Source organism: Vipera berus, assembly GCF_964194415.1.
Source record: "Vipera berus genome assembly, chromosome: 6".
In the NCBI taxonomy this organism is placed as follows: Eukaryota; Metazoa; Chordata; class Lepidosauria; order Squamata; family Viperidae; genus Vipera; species Vipera berus.
In genome coordinates, this window is record NC_138208.1 from 27,337,434 (window position 1) to 27,357,047 (window position 19,614).

General features: G+C 36.8%; 2 protein-coding genes across 6 annotated transcripts in view; one reads left to right on the forward strand and one right to left on the reverse strand.

The window, feature by feature from the left end:
• The window catches only part of ASZ1 (ankyrin repeat, SAM and basic leucine zipper domain containing 1), a 58,123-nt gene extending 52,706 nt beyond the window's left edge, over positions 1-5,417 (forward strand). The window contains exons 12-13 of the mRNA XM_081330415.1: positions 3,602-3,715; positions 4,318-5,417. Of these exons, the coding sequence (XP_081186541.1) occupies positions 3,602-3,715; positions 4,318-4,473 (270 nt within the window). The 3' untranslated portion in view covers positions 4,474-5,417. The remainder of the gene's footprint in view (positions 1-3,601; positions 3,716-4,317) is intronic.
• Positions 5,418-12,916: 7,499 nt separating this feature from the next.
• ST7 (suppression of tumorigenicity 7) overlaps positions 12,917-19,614 on the reverse strand; it is a 189,005-nt gene continuing 182,307 nt past the window's right edge. For all 5 annotated transcript variants that reach the window (XM_081331183.1, XM_081331182.1, XM_081331186.1 and 2 more), the window contains 3 exons: positions 16,137-16,229; positions 14,753-14,892; positions 12,917-13,219 (listed from right to left, as the gene is read on the reverse strand). In XM_081331183.1, the coding sequence (XP_081187309.1) occupies positions 13,124-13,219; positions 14,753-14,892; positions 16,137-16,229 (329 nt within the window). In that variant the 3' untranslated portion in view covers positions 12,917-13,123. The remainder of the gene's footprint in view (positions 13,220-14,752; positions 14,893-16,136; positions 16,230-19,614) is intronic.

Genomic DNA, 19,614 nt, shown 5'->3' on the forward strand with positions numbered 1-19,614 from the left:
ACAGCAAACAGGGTGAATTAGAAATTCAGGTTAATGAGGGCAGATATGATATTGTTGCCATTACAGAAACATGGTGGGATGAAACCAACAAATGGAATGCACAGCTAGAGGGATTTAAATTATTTAAAAGAAACAGACCAAATAAAAGAGGAGGTGGAGTTGCTCTATATAAGAAATAACTACCTCTCTACAGAAATAGAGCACAACAATGATGAAAACTCTCTTGAATGCATTTGAGTCAATTTAAAAGGGGGAAATGACATTGCCATAGTTGTATACTATAGACCACCCAACCAAACAGAGGAAATAGATGAACTTTTTGCTAGTCAGCTAACTAAGGTATGTAGGAAGCACATCGCAATACTAATGGGGGACTTTAACTACCCTGAGATCAACTGGGAGACAAACTCTGCACCAAGTGGAAGATCAAACAGATCCCTGACAAACCTAGCAGACAACTTTGTCTCCCAAAAAGTAGAGAAGGGAACTAGGGGATTAGCCATTTTGGATCTAATTTTCACTAACAGAGATGAAATGATAAAAGGAACCTTGAAGTCACAGGAACCTTGGGGAGAAGTGATAATGGAATTCAACATTATGGAAGCACAACAATAGAACACAGGCAAACTAGTGTCTTGGACTTTAAGAGAACTAATTAGAGAGGGCTTGGGAAGGATTCCATGGATGAGAATTCTCAAGGGGAAAACAACTCAAGAAGCTTGGGAAATTTTGAAAAGTGAGACAATAAAAGCCCAGTCTAGCACAATACCAACAAAGGGAAAATAACAGCTCTCAAAAGAAACCAGCACGGCTCCATAAAGAAGTCTCTGATAAATTGAAAGATAAAAAGGACAAGTATAGAAAATGGAAAGAGGGGCACATAACTAAGTCATAATATCAGCAAATAGCCTGAGCCTGCAAAGATGAAGTAAGGAAAGCTATGGCTCAAAATGAACTAAGGCTTGCGACCAAAGTCAAAAATAACAAAAAAAGCTTCTTTCAACATGTAAAAAACAAGAAAAAAGGGAAGGAAATGATTGGTCCATTAGTGGGTGAAAGTGGCAAGAAGGTGACAAGTAACGGAGAAAGCATAACTATTTAACTCATTTTTTTGCATCTATCTTTACACAAAGGGGAAAAACAGTCCAACCTATCAAAAATAGTGCCATAAAAAACAGAATAGAAACACAAGTTAAGATAGGCAAGAAAATGGTAAGTGAGCACCTGTCCAGCCTAAGGTAAAGGTTCCCCCGCACATGCGTGCTAGTCGTTTCCAACTCTCGGGGCCAGTGCTCATCTCCGTTTCAAAGCCGAAGAGCCAGCACTTGTCCGAGGACGTCTCCGTGGTCATGTGGCCGGCATGACTAGACGCCAAAGGCACACGGAACAGTGTTACCTTCCCACCTTAGTGGTCCCTATTTTTCTACTTGCATTTTTTACATGCTTTCGAACTGCTAGGTTGGCAGAAGCTGGGACGAGTAACAGGCACTCACTCTGCTACGAGTTCAAATCACCAAGACCAGATGGATTACACCCCAAGGTTCTCAAGGAACTGGCAAATGTGATCTCAGAACCACTGAACTATATTTTTCAAAAAACCTGGAGCACCGGTGAACTACCAGAGGACTAGAAAAGAGCTGATGTAGTTCCCATCTTCAGAAAAGGGAAGAAAATGGGTCTGGGAAATTACAGACCTATCAGCCTGACCTCAATACCTGGGAAAATTCTGGAAAAGATAATCAACGAATTAGCAAACACCTAGAGGCAAACAAAGTCATTACTAAAAGCCAACATGGGTTTGTCAAAAACAGATCATGCCAGACAAATCTTATTGCATTCTTTGACCAAGTGACAAAATTAGTGGATCAGAGGCATTCTGTGGATATAACTTACTTGGACTTCAGTAAGGCATTTGATAAAGTAGATCACAACCTACTACTTGATAAGGTAGAAAAATGTGGATTAGACAGCATCACCACCAGATGGATTTGTAGGTGGCTGACTGGCCGTACTCAGCGTGTGGTCCTCAATGGAACTGCATCTACATGGAGGGAAGTGTGTAGTGGGGTGCCCCAGGGCTCTGTTCTGGGCCCAGTGCTCTTCAACATTTTCACCAACAATTTGGATGAGGGGATAGATGGGAACTCATCAAATTTGCAGACAACACCAAGCTGGCAGGAATAGCCAACACTCCAGAAGACAGGCTTAAGATACAGGAGGATCTGGACAGACTTGTGGGCGCTATCTAACAAAATGAAATTCAATGGTGAAAAATGGTTCTACACTTAGGCAAGAAAAACAAAATGTACAGGTATAGTATAAGGGGTACCTTGCTCAGTAGTAATAACTGAGAGGGATCTTGGAGTCCTAGTGGACAATCACTTAAATACAAGCCAGCAGTGTGCTGCAGCTGCCAAAAAAGCCAACACAGTGCTAGGCTGCATTAACGGATAGAATCAAGATCACGTGAAGTACTAATACCACTTTACAATGCCTTGGTAAGGCCACACTTGGAATACTGCATCCAGTTTTGGTCGCCAAGATGTAAAGAGACTCTAGAAAGAGTAAAACAGTACCAGTCAGCATATACAACCAGAAGATTCTCTGTGTAAGTAACAAGATTGAATATACCAGGAGATCAGCACACCAAAACAAACCATACAGACCAGACTAGAAAGTGATACCTGTAAAACAACATGGCTGACGGTTACAATTACTCCTAAAGTATAAGAATATACTAACACAAATACAGGTAGTCCTTGGCCTACAACCATTGTTTAAGGTAGTCCAAAGTTATGTCAGCCTTGGAAAGGGTGCTTTATGGCCTGTAAAGCACTTCCAACTGTCACAAAATGTCACATGATTGCAATTTGGTTGCTTGGCCACCTGCTTGCATTTTTACCTATTGCAGAGTCCAGTCACGTGATTGTGATTTGCAGCATTTTTTGCAATGCTCATTGAGGAATGATGACCACATGATTTGCATAACAATCATTGTAAAGGTGGTCAGAAAACTCGAGGATTCATGATGGAAATTCCAGTCCCTATTGTTATTGTAAGTTGAAAACTATTTTTAAAAGTCTTCACACTGTTGGAATCTATCTGGTTATAGATCTGTTCTCAAGTGGAGAGATTTGCAAACATTTCATCTAAAAATCACCTTGTTATGCATTACTTTAAACATGTCTTAAAATGGTCAATACTCCTACAAGATGTAACACATCTTTTCCATGTTGCACCTCAAATCTCTCAAGTGGAGAGATTTGCCAAACATTTCATCTAAAAATCACCTTGATATGCATATTTTAAACATGTCTTAAAATGGTCAACTCTCCTACAAGATTCTGAAACAGGATACCCCATACGTTTGCCATAGCATGCATATCAGCACAAAACCACACACTCATTCAGTGAACTTTATTGGGGATGGAAAATCCTCTCCAAAATGTGACAGGAAGCTTGTCTGGGAGAGGCTTATCCAAAACCTCAACATGTGTATGCTCCTGTGTATTTTTCAGCCAATAAAACTTTGCAATAGTGAAATTATATCAGTGGAATGCGGTTCATATGTAACTGTAAAGACATTTTTTTAATTTATTAGTTGGTTCTTGAATGGAATCCACCCCACAGTCTTGCTACAGTGTGTGAAGACCTAATTTTGAGTGCTGAAGATCTGACTGCAGAGGTTGTAAAACTAAAAATGCTCATGAATAAGGTACATATATCTCTTTATGGATAGAGGACGTATGATAATTATCAACAGATTTCTAAGTATTAGTTCAGGCAGTATGATTGTTAATGTTTTAATAATACTCTGCCCACAGTTGCTTTGTGAGGTAGATGGGTGGTCTTCAAATTTGATAAATAAATAATGGATTAATAGATTTGGTATTCTAGAATTTGCCATTATAGGAGTACATCCTGGCAGTTACAAGTGGGACTGTCAACTTTGTTAAGCAATTGCTAAGTGAATGAGCTTACTATATTTAGCTTTCCTTTACTTCACAGATCTATGAGTGGTCACTAAATGAGAAAGTCAATAAACAGGACTACTTGTAAAAGCAAAATATGGGTAACTAAGAAAAAATAATAGGGATGCAACCATGCAATTTGGAAACTCAGTAGTCTTCCTATTCTGAATTGCCAGTGAGCAGATACAGCAAAATTAATTGGGGCTTGCACATGCAATTACAATGCTGCCTTTCTGCTATTTACATAAAATCTGTGTCTATTTACAGAAGGCTAACTTAATTTTTCTGGAATACATTAGTATAGATTTCTAACATTTTTTTCTTCTATTCAACACATTTTTATCAGCTCCAAGATGGGCAGAATGATGATCCTTGCCGAATGCAACCTTTGGTGGAATATGGCAGATGGAAGACAGCTTTTTTTAAAATAGCAGTACTAACTGTGGTTGGGTCTGGATGTGTTTTCTTTATTTTCAAGTTATCTAAAGAAAAATTGAATTAGATTTTATGCATAGTTGATAAAGGTAGCTAATTTTCAAGTTTTAATTTTAAAAGGTACATTGATTTTCACCAGCTCTTACACCAACAGATTATGCTACTGAAGTTGACATATTTTTGCTGGTGCAATGTTTCAAGTTTTCTTTGCAAAAAAATGAGGGTGGAGATAGGAGTTGGAAGCAAAATGTTTCCACTTCCATTTTTATAACCTTTGTCATGCGCAAGACAGGTACAAAGTCACTCAGCTGACAATTTGCATCACTGTTAAAATTGGAAAAAGGGTGTGTTTGTGACAGCTCTGCTGGTAAATTGACATTGTCCCTCAGAATAGTCATTAGCCTGAGTTGTAACCTCCACCTTCATATATTGGTCACCACTGCAATAAATCCCAATTCTTAGATTTTCAAATTTTAAATCCATATAAATACATGTTTATGTTTCAGATACATATTATTATGCATGTAATGTAACTGAGTAAGAACTATTTTTTATTCATTAATCTATGCCTCCAAGTAATTCCTATACTGCCATGTTATGTTAGCTATATGTTAAGTTCTTTTATTTCTCTCTATATATATCATTAGATTTTTTTTGCATGTTTTGAGCAGACAGGAAATATTCTCTCATACTAACATATTTGTTATTACTTCTTTATGGATTCTACCTATGGAAGTTGTCTTATTTTAGGAAAACCGAGTAGAAGAAAGATGGGACTCAAATCCAGCAAATAAAATAAACTTTGATCTTATTTATGTTTTTTTGCAGTTTGCTTAGTTTGAATTCTGACCTTGCTACAAGAAGTTAATATTCAAGAATGTTACTTTTGTCTAGATTTGTTTACTTTAAAAGCAACATTAAAAGATCTCAGCAAAATTACTTTATGATTATAGCAATGTAATTGCTTAATATGCAAAAATGCTCCTGTTATTAGGAATTAATAAATTAACTCATGAAAAACAGCCTGTTTAGCTTGGACTCGCATATTTTACAAGGCTGCCCTTGTTTAATTTTATACCATGCCATAAACAAACCACAATGGCTAAATCTCTGCATCACATGGTATATTTCGAATTAATACTGAACACTGAAGTGAAAATAGAAACAATATCAATCTGTAGATTTCCAAAATGCTCGCCCTTTCATTGCAGGTTTATTTTTCACATTTTAGGCAGTGCAAGGTAACTGAAATCAATAACTAAATGAGTTATAATGGAAAGGACTTTTAAAAACACCATGGCCTACTTACGAGAGAATCTCTGAGGGGTTGTTACATAAATGGTTCTATTAAAACATTACTGTTGGGGTCTACATGATTATGTATCACAAACTGTTACTGAAATTCTCAAGAATACTTTATTTAAAAAACTGAAAGAAGATTACTGACATTCAATAAACTCCCTTGAGTTTTATTGTTTACAGTGTCACTAAGTGCATTTTAAAATCAGATATGGCTTAACAAATGGGCAACATGGTGCCATTAAGAAATTAACATACCAGTCAAAAGCCTGTTTCCTTAAAAGGTAAAGGTAAAGGTTCCCCCGCACATGCGTGCTAGTCGTTTCCGACTCCTGTTTCCTTAGAGTATATTAATGAATTAGGGTGGCCAAATCGAAGTCAACATCCATAAATTGCAACTTAAGCAACATGATTTTATTTTAAAACAGTTAAGAAATTTTAGTGTTGCAAAAGTATAGTACATGGCTGTAGTAGCCTGGATTTAGTAAGGGTTTTAACAGATAACTACCATACTGAATATAAAAGAAAAAATATTCATCCAAATATTTTGGAAATCTTCAGCCTTCTAGTGTTACTAGAAAGTACCTAGACAGAAATTATACTACGTTAAATTATGTTCAGGATTTTCAACAATACAGGGTTAATTAAGGAGTTTATTTTTATTCCACCTTTATTATTTTTATAAATAATGAACATACCTAAAACAGCTCCATCCTCCTATTTTCCCCACAACAACTGTCCTGTGAGGTGGTTTAGGCTGAGGGAAAATAACTGGCCAAAGTCACACAGCTGGCTTATTGCAGTTGTTCCAATAACTCAGTAACACCCAAACCAAATAAAAAGCAACTTGCCATTAAATATTTCTCAAAGAACCAACTTCCATCCTTACTATGAACAGGATTTGTAAAGAAGGACCAACTTTAACCAATGCAACTTTTGTTATTCCTTCAAAAGGAAAAGCTCTTTTCTAGTACTATTATTAAAAGTAACCTCTTTGCTATGCCATTTTCCTCCCTAATTCATCCGTATACAGATACTCCTTTTAACAAATGGGTTACATGGCCACTTAGCCTTTTTTTGAACTCAATCTTAGTACTCATGAGTAATACTTCGGACAAGTGTGAGCCAAGTGAAACATACAAACCTAAGCATATCTGAGTAACAAGTGAAATCCATGGCCAATGAATTGGTCATGGCTTTGGCTGTTACAGCATCACCTGGGACCAGATGACTTGGTAGTAGTAAAACTCCCTTATCACGACCCAGTTAGATACTTGTAATGCACTCTACTTGGTGCTACAACCATTGGTCCAAAATGCAGTGGCATACATCATTACATTTGGTGGACTTCACATTGATTCCAGTTGATTTCCAGGTCCAATTTAAGGTAGGTTTATTGATCAATGAAGACCCTTGTGGGTTGGTATATGGGTACATTTAGGACAACCTACTCCCATCAGTAACTTAACAATAGAGAAGCTGCTGTGAATCCTGCACTTTGAGATGTTTGGGGGACTGAGGTGAAGTGATCTGTAATAGTGTCAATATTGTGGTATATCTTCTGTGAGAAGATCAGATTCTTTTGTTAGTCTTGGAGAATTTTGAAGACTGAATTGTTTTGGAAAGCTCCTAATGTTAATGTTTCTATGTTTATTTGTACTTTATGTTGTATTTTTAAATTATTTTTGTAGTTGCTTATTTCTGCCTAGATGCCTTATGTAAGCCACTGAACATCTCTTAATTACAACAGTGTAGAAATGTGATTAATAAGCAAAAGAGATGGCGCTCATTATGGTATATAAAAAAATGTGTGAATTCAGTTGACTGTTTAATCATTCAACACTGCATATTCAAGCAATACATATGCCATAGCAGGTTCAAAGGCTTTCTACTGTTGCCAAATAGTTTATGGATGGATAATGTGTTTTATACTAAAACCAACTTTCATATGCCTTAGATTGGGGAATTGCATAAGGTGCAAAACCAATAGAGCATCTTACTTAAGAAAAAAAATCACAGTGTAAGAGAATGCCATTTTACCCAATAATAATCTCACCAAACATTGTTTGGACATAAAACATTATGTACTTCGTATTTGTCTTTTTGTATAGTATAGTAATGAGGTTTTTTTCCCTCATGGAATTTGATACACTGGCCAAACTTGCAAACCTAATTTTCATGGCAGTGATACTTGTGATGTTCTTGCCTGTGCTAGATGTTTTGACATCCTTAGGATTATAAATGTTTTGGGGTCTATTATTCTATGTCTTGATAAAATGGATGTGCAAAAAACTGGAAAGGGCTAAAATGTAGGAAAGTAACAAGTGACTGGAATAAAAAAATCACATTATTTTCCATTCATGTAATTCCTGGTTATTGTGTTGAAGCCTTCTGTTACACTTTTATTTGTACATAAACAGCTGTTTTCTATTTATTTCGCTAATAAAGTTGCACTTAAGCTTTGAGTAGAAAGTTCTGTTAAGGAATACATATCAACTCTTTTATGATAAAAATGTAACGGAGGGGATATCTATTATTCCATACGTGATTTTGGCTTATCGTTGGTTTTGGTTCATGTTTGCTTTTTGTTAATATGGTTTGATATGGGAAATACATTAAAAGCATTGTTATGTTGAATTAAATACTAAAAACTTGCAAGTTCATGATCTTTGAAGTCATGAAATACAGAATATAATCAGCAGTGTCCATTTGGAGTTAAAGAGTCTTGGTTGCAGTTGTAACAAAACAATTGAAGCCCTACTCTTTGTACACGTGTGTAACTTGAACACCCACAAAACAAATGATAGTTCAAAGTTGCTGACCCAATTGCTATTTTTATTTTTTTTTATCCCGGCAATGTTACCTCCAATGCCACTAATGCTGATTCCTCATTAGAAAGGAATAGATGTTAAGTCCTAAAGATTTGCTTTTTTGCTGACTTTACAGTATGTAAAGCCATGTCCACTTGCTGTATGATTCAGAAATTGTTAAAAGTGGTGTGACTTTTATTTCTCTTACAATATGATTTTTTTTCTTTAAAAAAATCTATTGCATGTTTTGGGTTTGTATGTCATTAATCTTTAACAAAATACTGATAGAAGCTTAGATTGCACTCAATAAAACTCAATGCCAGAGTCACAAATTGTGTAAGGCAATAAAACAAGAATAATTTACTTTTATGTTAGATTGATTTGGGGGACTATATTTTAAACAATGGATTCTGGAAATGGTTTGATTGTGGCTTTCAGCTATTCCCACAGTGGTGTATCCAGATAATCAAGTTACATGTGTGATTTTGCAAAGGCCTATAATTTTCAGAATACTATATATAACATTTTCATATCTATAAAACTACATTAGTGGAAATGCTTTAATACCATGTCCATTACATTTTAGTTTTTGTTTCAGGTGACTTTTTAAGACAAATGTTCCCAATACTTGTCAATAATATTTTGAGAGCTTTATAATGGAAAATGGCAGCAGCAATTATGTCAGCTAATGCAAATATAAAAATATTGCTCCACTGATTTCCAATACCTAAAATGACCACCAGCACTGTTTATTATAACCTAAAAAGTGTTATAGACACCACACTAAAAAGCAGAGACATCACCCTGTCAACAAAAGTGCGTATAGTCAAGGCTATGGTCTTTCCAGTTGCAATGTATGGCAGTGAAAGTTGGACCATAAGAAAGGCTGAGCGCCAAAGAATGGAGGCCTTTGAACTATGGTGCTGGAGAAGACTCCTGTGAGTCCCTTGGACTGCAAGGCGATCAAACCGGTCAGTCCTAGAGGAGATCAACCCTGACTGCTCTTTAGAAGGCCAGATCCTGAAGTTGAAACTCAAATACTTTGGCCACCTAATGAGAAGGAAGGACTCACTGGAGAAGAGCCTAATGCTGGGAAAGATTGAGGGCAATAGAAGAAGGGGACGACAGAATGAGGTGGCTGGATGGAGTCACTGAAGCAGTAGGCGTGAGCTTAAATGGACTCCAGAAGATGGTAGAGGACAGGAAGGCCTGGAGGAACGTTGTCCATAGGGTCGCGATGGGTCGGACACGACTTCGCAGCTAACCAACAAAAAGTGTTTTATAATATAAATTTAGAGTGTAGATTAAAATTATTTTCTTCGCCTGGGCATAATTATTAGGAAAGTTGTATTTTGGAGGATTAATTTTCTTATTGAACAACTACAGTGTTCTCAGTCAATCCAAAATGTTAGTAAACCTCAAACCTGAATATGTAACAGAGTAAAAGTGAGGTTTTGGCTTTCTTAGTAAAATATGTGTGTACAATTATTGGGCAAGTATTGGTGTGGAGAATTATTACACAACTAAATGAAAAATGAAAATTTGCCCATCTCATTTATTAGCAACTTTTAAAGAGAACAACAACTCAAAATGTACAAATATTTATGGTTTTTCAAAAAAAAATTATCACCAATATAGCCACCCTTCTTTTCAATAACAGTCATAAGTTCATGGAGTCTGTTAGTTTCTTGATCTGTTGACAATCAGCTTTTGTGCAGCAGCAAGCACAGCCTCCCAGACACCGTTCAGAGAGGTTTACTGTTTTCCTTCTCCATAAATCTCGTATTTAAGAAGGGTCCACAATTTCTCAATAGGGTTTAGGTCAGGTGAGGAAGGGGGCCATGTCATTATTATTTCATCTTTAAGACATTTACTGGCTAGCCAAGCAAAGGAGTACTTCAGTGCATGCGATGGAGCATTGTTCTGCATAAAAATCATGGTCTTGAAAGATGCAGACCACTGCTTAAAGAAAGTGTTCTAAAAACTGGCAGGTTTGGGAGTTGATTTTCACTCCGAAAAGGTCCAACTAGCTCATTAATAATACCAGCCCATACCAGTACCCCATCTCCACCATGCCGGCATCTGAATTGAAGTGGAGCTCTATACCCGTTACTGATCCATCCATGGGTCCATCCATCTAATCAGTCAACCATCACTCGTCAGTCCATAAACCCTTTGAAAAAAATCTTCAGATATTTCTTGGCCCAGTCTCAGTTTCAACTTACATGTCTTGTTCAGTGGTGGTTGGGTTTCAGCTTTCCTTACCTTGGCCATATCTGAGCACTGAACATCTTGTAGCAGTTCTGCGATATGACGGCATTGGAGGATAATGTGTTCCTGGTAGCTTCACATTTGATTCTTAATATGCGTCTTTTTTTCTTAACATGTTTCTTGTGACCATGTTGACTTCGCAACAAAACATTTGATGGTTTTGTGATCATGCCCCAATATTGTAGCAATTTCAAGAGTGCTGCATCCCTCTGAAAGACTTTTTACAATGTTTGACTTTTCAGTCAATTAAATCTTTTTAGCCCATTTTGCCTGAGGAAAAAAGCTGCCTAATAATTATGCACACCTTGATATAGGGTGTTAATCTCCTTAGCCCACACTCACCCTCTATACCAGCGGCTCCCAACCTTTTCTGTACCCTGCATCCCCAGAACGCTTCTGATATATTCTCGCACCCCTTACAAAAGTTTGAAATAATGGCAATGAATTATGCATATACACTATAATTTTGAAAACTGAAGTTTTTGCACCTCCTGGCTGTGAACAAATACACATCACCTGATACGCTTATTATCCACTAAGCATTTAAGTGTTCTGTCCCAGCTTACATGAATCCTTGTTGTGCTCACAAGGAGAAATCCCTCTTCAAAGAAACAGGCAGGAACTGCAAGAAAAAACCAACCCCTTTTATTCTCACAGACCTGAGTCAATGTCCAAAGCAAAAAACACAGTCCACAGAAACTCGATCCTCAACATGAACGGTTGCCTTTGGCAACCAGCACCTCCCACACCTTCCCTTTTATAATTCAGCTAAGGCGTGGCTTCCTAATGCCTTCTTATTTGCCTTTGGGGCTGCCCCATTGCATTCCTCTGCCCTACTCGCTTCTCTCGCTGGCACTTTCATGCATCCTGGATTTCTCTCAACTGCTTCATCACTGTCCAAGTCAGGCTCCCAGCACAGCTGTGTCTCAGCCTGAGTGCGAGTAGAGGGGCCAGGCTCCTTGTCCGACTGTAAGTCTTGGAGCTCCTCAGAGCCTTCTTCTGACTCTAGTGTCACTCCAGGCCCCTCATCATCTGATTCCTCAGACTCAGCTGCTGGATCCACTGGCTGGCAAGGAATCACAACATTAAGATTATACAGCTTGGAGGTGGAAAATATGCATGAAAATGATGTCAAAATATTCACTTGGCTAATAATTGTGTATACTGCATTTGTTCTAATTGCAGTCAAAGGTTGCTGGTATTTGTCACATACCACATAATGGGTCACTTCTTCCTCTGGATTCCTCTGTTTTTCCATTTCAGACTTTCCAATTATTCCCTGGTGGGTTTTATCTGTCCCCTTTCCTCTCCTTATATACACTACCCTGCAATATAGTTTCTTCTGATGGGGAACCTCATTTCATCCGAGCTGACACCTTCGTGAGGAAAACTTACATTATATTAACAAAGGTGACCTGTTTACTGACAGTTTTGCAACCAGGATTGTCTTTTGTGTCAAAACACTTCCTGTGTTTCCAATTATAGTTGATAGTTAACGTTTTTTTCTGACAATTTTTACCTCATTATTGTTTGGTATTATTCTGTCTCATGAGTTGTCCTTTTTGTTTCCTAACTTCTAACTTCACATTTGGCACGTTTTGTGTATACACAGTGTTGTGAGCATCCTTTATTTTTTTTAATATTTAGAATCAAAAGTGTAATCCTATTAAATGGGAAATAATCTCTGAAAAGTCTATTGGTTTTGCTGCCACTACTAAACCCTTTCCTGGTTTGGAAATGGCCTTTTATCTCCTCTTTTATATATTTAATAAAACATGACTCAGAAATAAGAAGCTGCAGAACAGCATAGTCCCTTTGTACTGTTTAAACAAGAAAATTGGTTAAGATTAGTTTATAAAACAATTCACTTAACATCACTGCATATTTAAAGGCTGTCAATTCTTGCCTTCCCTGGAACTAAATATTTAACACTGTCTCTCTGACAGAGGTCTTCCTAAACTCTCCTTAGTTACAGCCTTTCATCTCACCCTCTAAATCTGCCCTTAGTTTCCCCATTCTTCTGGAATATAAACTGGGCGCAGGTGCTTTGTATTCCCCTACTTAATCAATTGTGACACACAATTCTGCATGGAAGCTGGAAGAGAATTAAAACGATCAAATGGTTGCCATACACAAAAGTTTATTTTTTTTTACTTTTTGTTTTTTGAAAGCAAAATAGAATCAAACATCAATGTATTTTGTACAACAAAAATTATGATAACAGACAATTTATGAGGAGCTTAACGTGGGCTCTCTTTTAAAAAAGAAATCATGCTTTCCGGTAGTCAACAGGAAGTTGGCACAGAAAATATGGCAGTCATTGAGAACTGTTTTCCTTTAGATCCTTGTTAGCTGATGCCAGAGACTGGAGGGCAGGATGCTTTCCACTTTTTCCATCACAAAGTTCAAGGGAGCAAAGAGAGTACTAAGAAACTGCAAGAAAATTATGGTTATGAGTTATGATTATCTGGTCTGTACCACTCAACCTAGCTTGGAATTAAACATTTTCATTTGAAATAATTTTAATATATTTAGTAGATACATTTGAATCGATCAATATATTAATATAAAGTTTATTTAATCTGCAGAGCAAAACTTTGTCCTGATGACATTTCTGTCAAAAGCATGCTACAAAGGAAATCATTTATAGTTCAGATATATTTTGATGTATGATTTTAAGCCCTCTTCCTCAACTCACTGAGAATCTCTTTTCTATTATGACTAGGTTTTCCAGTACTCTTTGTTGGCCTTCTCTGATGACTGTTTTAATCATGGGGCTCTTGCTTAGTTATACCATTACATTTTCTCCCAATGTTCCTATCCTCATTAAACAGATCATCCTCATCTCAATCATGGTCTGTTTTTTCCAAGAATTTTGTTCTGGTTTTCACCTCATGTGAACCTATTGGCCTCTCATCTCTCTTATGGTGCCCTTCAGTCAACTTTCAGAATACTTAACTCTGGAGTTTCCTTACTTCTGAAGGGCATAAGGATAGGAAAGGCTGGTGTCCAAAGGCAGTGAAGAATAGTTTGATAGGAATTCTTAAGGATATAATAACAACTTTGTCACTTTGAATGTACACGACTCAGCATACATCAAAATGAACTTTTGGTGATAAGCCAGCCAGAAATTGAACAAATAGTTAAAAAAAAAACAGCACTTGGTCAGATCATAAGAGCAGTATACCGATAGGGCTGCAGTAGGATATAAAAGTATGTCAGCTTTCCCCCTCCTTTTTTTAACTGATCATTTATCACTAAAAATGGAATGAAAGAGTAGCAACAGCAGGACAAAATATTTACTCCTGGAATTCCCTTGCTTAGGTGGTAAGTCTGGGTTTGTTTATCTCCATTGAAACTGGCTTTTCAGCAACAGTAACTTAGTTTGCATTTTATCTCTTATATTTCTTTACTGTGTTGTAGCATTTCATCTCCTGATTCTATTATATATGATCTCATATATGTTCACAGATTTTTTTTAATTGTAAGCTGCCAGACTTGTTAAGGAATTGGCTGGTATCAATATCAAATTAAATGCAAGAAATAAAAATCTTAACATTAACTATTGACATGATGCTGGTTGTAAACATTAATAATACCGTGTGTTCTCAACTATTCTGCCCATATGTGAATATAACAATTTGATTGCTCCTGTCATAACACATTTAAAAAGTGGCATGTTTCTTTGAATTAACCATTTATTTTATTCATTTCACTTGAAATAATATGGTCTCATATTGGAAGACCCCTGGCAACAGATTAGTAACTCAAATCACATTCCTCCAACTCATTTCTAAAATACAGTGACAAATAATGATTTGTAAAGGATAGTTGCCATATGGCCAAAAAACAGCAACTGTTGTGCTTGCTGATTAAAAAAAACCTGTTATCCCATTTCATTCATTCATTTACTCACCCCTCCCCTCGAACCATGCCAAAATAAGCAAATGAAAACATGCTACTCACTGCTTTTGCAAAAACTCCCATTAGTTCTGGGAACTGATGTGTCAGAAGGGCCAACATAGCTGTGAAAGAACATAGTCCAGCAGTGAACAGAATAAAGAATGGAAGCTCTTTCTTGGGGTAAACAGAGACTTCATGAAATGCTGCCAAGAAGTTAATAAGGAAGAAAAACACAAGTAAAACACTATTTTAAACAATGTTACAGATTTTCAACCAATCTGGTTACATTTCCTAAATTTATTTTTATTATAAATCTCCATGATCCTTACAATTAATTTTATACTGTATTTGGTTTTATGCTGTTAATAAATTTTTTTATTAAACTAACAAAAAGAAAATTATGCATTAACAGAGTTAATAAAATAATACAACATCCAAGTATGAAAAGTAGAAGGGACCTTGGACTTAATCTAAAGAACAAAATAACAACTGATCAAATTATTCAGTTATCCTTACCTCTTTTTTTAAAAAAAGATCAATTAAATTGTTATCAGATTATACTTAATCCAGTTTTTGCTAATTATTAATTTATATGTTTTATTAATATTTCTATAATTCCAAGTTTGATATGTGTATCCTTTCACCAATGTTATTTTTGCTTGCTTAACAAAGCAATACATGCACATACTTCATTGAATTTCTATTCAATGAAGAGAATTTCATATTAAAGATCCCAGCTTGAATCTCTTTCTTTTTTTACATTGAGTATTCTTGACTAAAGGCTTGCAAGCCAAATCATGAACACATCAAAATAAATTCAGCTGCATCCTTCACAATACACACAATCACAGCTTTTTAATGAAAGAAATAATTGGGGATCTTCAAAGTCTTATGTGTAGCGCAAACTGAATTAGCTTCAGGAACATTTTTCTTTCCCAATCCAAGTAAAACCAGTTAAATCCAATTTTAATTCCAGGTTAGCAAAGGAATTAACTGTTAAATCTAGTGAGTTTATCTTACAACTTTCAATCTGAGAGTAGTGTACTGATGAAAATGTAATAATGGGCTTGTAATCCAACTCAAACCTGGTTGCTACATCTCATGCAGTGACAGACCTCTGTGCAAAAACTAAATATGGATAAGCCTTATATGGAGATTCTCAGTCCTCCAGGTCATGGTTGTCTCAAAGGTGCTTTTTCAAGAGGCAACTAGACTTTCTTGTTTTACTTTGAAGATGTTTCACTTCACATCCAAGAAGGTTCTTCGATGAGAAGTGAAACATCTTCAAAGAAAAACAAGAAAGTCTAGTTGCCTCTTGAAAAAGCACCTTTGAGACAACTGGATAAAGTTATACAGCAGAAACCTTCCTTCCTTATGAGCCAACTGATAGACAAATTGTTTAATCTTGCTTACTTAAAAGATAAAACCAGAAAAGATTCAAACTTACATGGAAGAAGTTCTCTATCTGCTGTTTCGGTACAAATGGGATAAGGATAAAAAAGGTGCCCTTTTTCCAAAGGATAAGGGATCATTCTGAAAGCTAAAGAAAAAGAAAACAAGTTTTGAAGACTGCAGAGTAACTTTCTCCAATGTAATGGCTTCTAGATGTGTGGCCTTTCAATTCCCATAATCCCTATTCAGTATGGCTAAGGATAGGTCTGTGCTTGGTTGAAATTACGGGTGTTAAGTCCACTATACCTTTTAGTTAGGTAGAGTTCAATGCAGTGAAACCCAGTGAACTTTTGAACTTCTCTTTGAAGTTGCACATAGTCCACCTTGTTCTGAACTGTTAATATAGTTTCCATTTGTTTATCCATAATGTGCCACAAAGCATATTCCTATACAAATAAATTGAATCAATATATGGTATGTTTAAGAATTTGATTTTCGGGCTTCCGGTAGCGCTGCCGCGCCGAATGGTGGTGTTTTGAAGCCGCCCGATCCTGGGAAGCATCAAAGCGCTCGGAGGCAGCGAAAATCAGCTGTACCGCGGCGCTGGAGCTTCTCCCTCGGGAGAAGAGGGAGAGGCGAGCTTGCCTGGGTAGAGGTAGAGCTCCCCTGTGATTCTCCCAAGTAGTTTGGGGGATAACAGGGGGAGCCCCCTCGGAGCCCAGGCTTTCTCCGCTCTCAGGACATTTTTGCTCCAAAAGGAGTGGAACCAGACGCGACAACTGCACCTGCTGCTTAGATGGGACTGTGAGTATTTTGTTTCTTTGAGAAGCAGGCAGAGCAAAGCAGGAAGATCTGAATTTTCAAGTTGGATCTTAACTTTAACTCAGTTTCATTATCTTCTTCAAGTTTCAAGTTTGAAATGGAGTAAAAATGGCGCTGGAATGTTTCTTTCCTGTGCGAAGTGATTGCGTTGGAAAACTGTTATATTTTGCTACAAAGCAAGAGATACAATTTGCAACTGACTTTACCCAGTATCAGATTTTGTTTATTTGAAAGCCTGTTCCCTTTTTTCTTATTGAAGGTTAAGAACTTTGGGAGAATTTTTATTTTTTCTTTCCTTTTCCTTCTTTTTTTCCTGAACTTTGATTCTGCTGGGTGAAAGAGGAAATCGAAACCTAAGAGATGGCTGCAAGACGTGGGGGAGGGCCTCCAATTTCCAAGAATGTTATTTCTTCACCTTTACCACAAGCTGCAGGGCAGACTTCGATGAAACCTACAGTATAACCACCGTCTCCCCCACCTCCTGCATTTACACTGACAGATATTCAGCGAGTTGTGATGCAGTCAACACACGTTTTGCAGCAGGAAATAAAGGAAACAAGGGAAGAATTTGTTAACCAAAACAACCAGATGAGGGAAGATATAGTGCTTGCACTTCAGGGTCTGGCTGCACATATAGAATGCCTGGATGTTCGTGTGGACTCAGTTATGGAGTATGTGGAGAATTTGGAAAATAAAATTACTGATGCTGAACAGAAGATTGATAGAGCAGAGGCCAAGATTGACAGAACAGAGGACGAGGTTACTATATCAGAATATAAGAACATGGAGTTTGCTTTGCGTATCAGAGGCCTCAAAGAGAATCCTAAAGAAGATTTGGAATGGGAAATAGCACGAGCAGTGGCTCCTGTTTTGAAATGTGAACCTGAAGAACTGCTTAAGGAAATGGATAAGACATTTAGGGTTAACTCCTGGATTGCTAGGCAAAAAAACTTACCTAGGGATGTAGTGATTTATTTTTCCAGGAGATCAACCAGAAATTCTATTATCCAGGCTTTTTATCGGGAAAAATTTCAAATTGCAGGCCAAGATATTATGATTTTAAAGGAGATACCTCCAAAAATTCTTAGAAAAAGGAAAGATTTTGCCTTTCTGTCTGATGAGCTTAAGAAGCGACAAATCCAGTTCAGATGGGAAATACCTATTGGAATTGTGGTAAATTATGCAGGGACCAGATACAGATTGGATACAATTTTAAAAGCAAAAGATTTCTACACTAAGGTCCTGAAAGCAGGCTTACCACCGTCTCCTCAAACCAAAAGAACAGAAGTAAGACAAGAAGATAAACAATTGAGTGAAGGGGCAATGTCATTGCCTCTTGAGGAGATGCGGCAGGCAGAGGCTACGGAGCAGAGTTTGGCATTAAAGGAAGACCCAAAAGAACAGAGGATGACAAGAGCTGCATATAAGTGTATGGAAAAAGAGCAAAAACAAAAGCCTGTAACTGGTCCAGCTACACAAGACGCAGCTGTCTCAGAGCCTGTGGGAGGAGCACACCCAAAGAGAGCAACAGCTGATCTTCAGGCCATGTTCCAAAGGCTCATGGTCACCAGAGATGGTGAAGTTCCTGACATGGAATGTTAACGGCTTAAATTCACCACAGAAAAGAAAGAAAGTATTTTTTTATCTGAAACAACATAAAAATGACATTGTTTGTTTACAAGAGACACATATTGCAGTAAAAGACCAAAAGTATCTGATTAATTCCTGATTGGGAACACATTTTGCATCCTTTGCTCCGGACAAGAAGGCTGGAGTGGTTATTTATTTAAGAAAAGACTTTTCGGCAAGATTGATTGAATCGGATAAACAAGGGAGATATGTTAGTATTGAATTAATACTACAAGGAAAGAAAGTTCTTCTTATTGGATTATATGCTCCACATCAACAACAGCAAAAAATCTTTAAATTTTTACATCAGAGACTAATCGAACTGGATTATAAATCTGTTATTATGATGGGGGACTGGAATGGAGTTTTGGTGCCATCTGAAGACAAGAAGGGATCCTCTAAAAACTTTTTTAATTCGAAATTGCCTAAAGCTTTTTTTGATTTGAAGGAAGATCTGGAATTAAGAGATGTATGGCGGGAAGGAATATGAGAGACAGAGATTTTACTTTTTTTCGGATAGACATAAATCTTTCTCCAGGATTGACTTTATTTTGATTACTACTGATCTTTTTTCTTCAGTTAAGAACGTTAAGATTTTTCCTAGGACAATGTCTGACCATAGTCCTGTCTGGTTGGAGTTTTTTGCTGAAGATGCTAGTAGAAGATCCTGGAGGCTGAATGAGAACTTATTTACAAATGACTTGTTCTTGCAGAAATGTAGAGAATATATCAAAGAATTTTTTGTTACAAATATGCATAAAGGTACCTCGATGGAATGCAAAAACATTTAGATATTGAGGAAGAGATTAAAGCTAAGGAGAAAAAGCTTATTTTGAATCCATTGGATAATAATTTAAGGATCTCAATACATTTATTGAAAGAACAATTTAATATGCTACTGGCTGATCAAGTAGCAATTAATTTGCGCTATGCTAAACACAATACTTTTTGTAACGCTAATAAGCCTGGTAGATGGTTGGCTTATCAATTAAGGAAGAAACAGAAATCACGTATTATAGATAAAATAGAATATAAAGGAAAAGAAGTCTACCAACAAAATTTGATTAAGAGGAGTTTTTTAG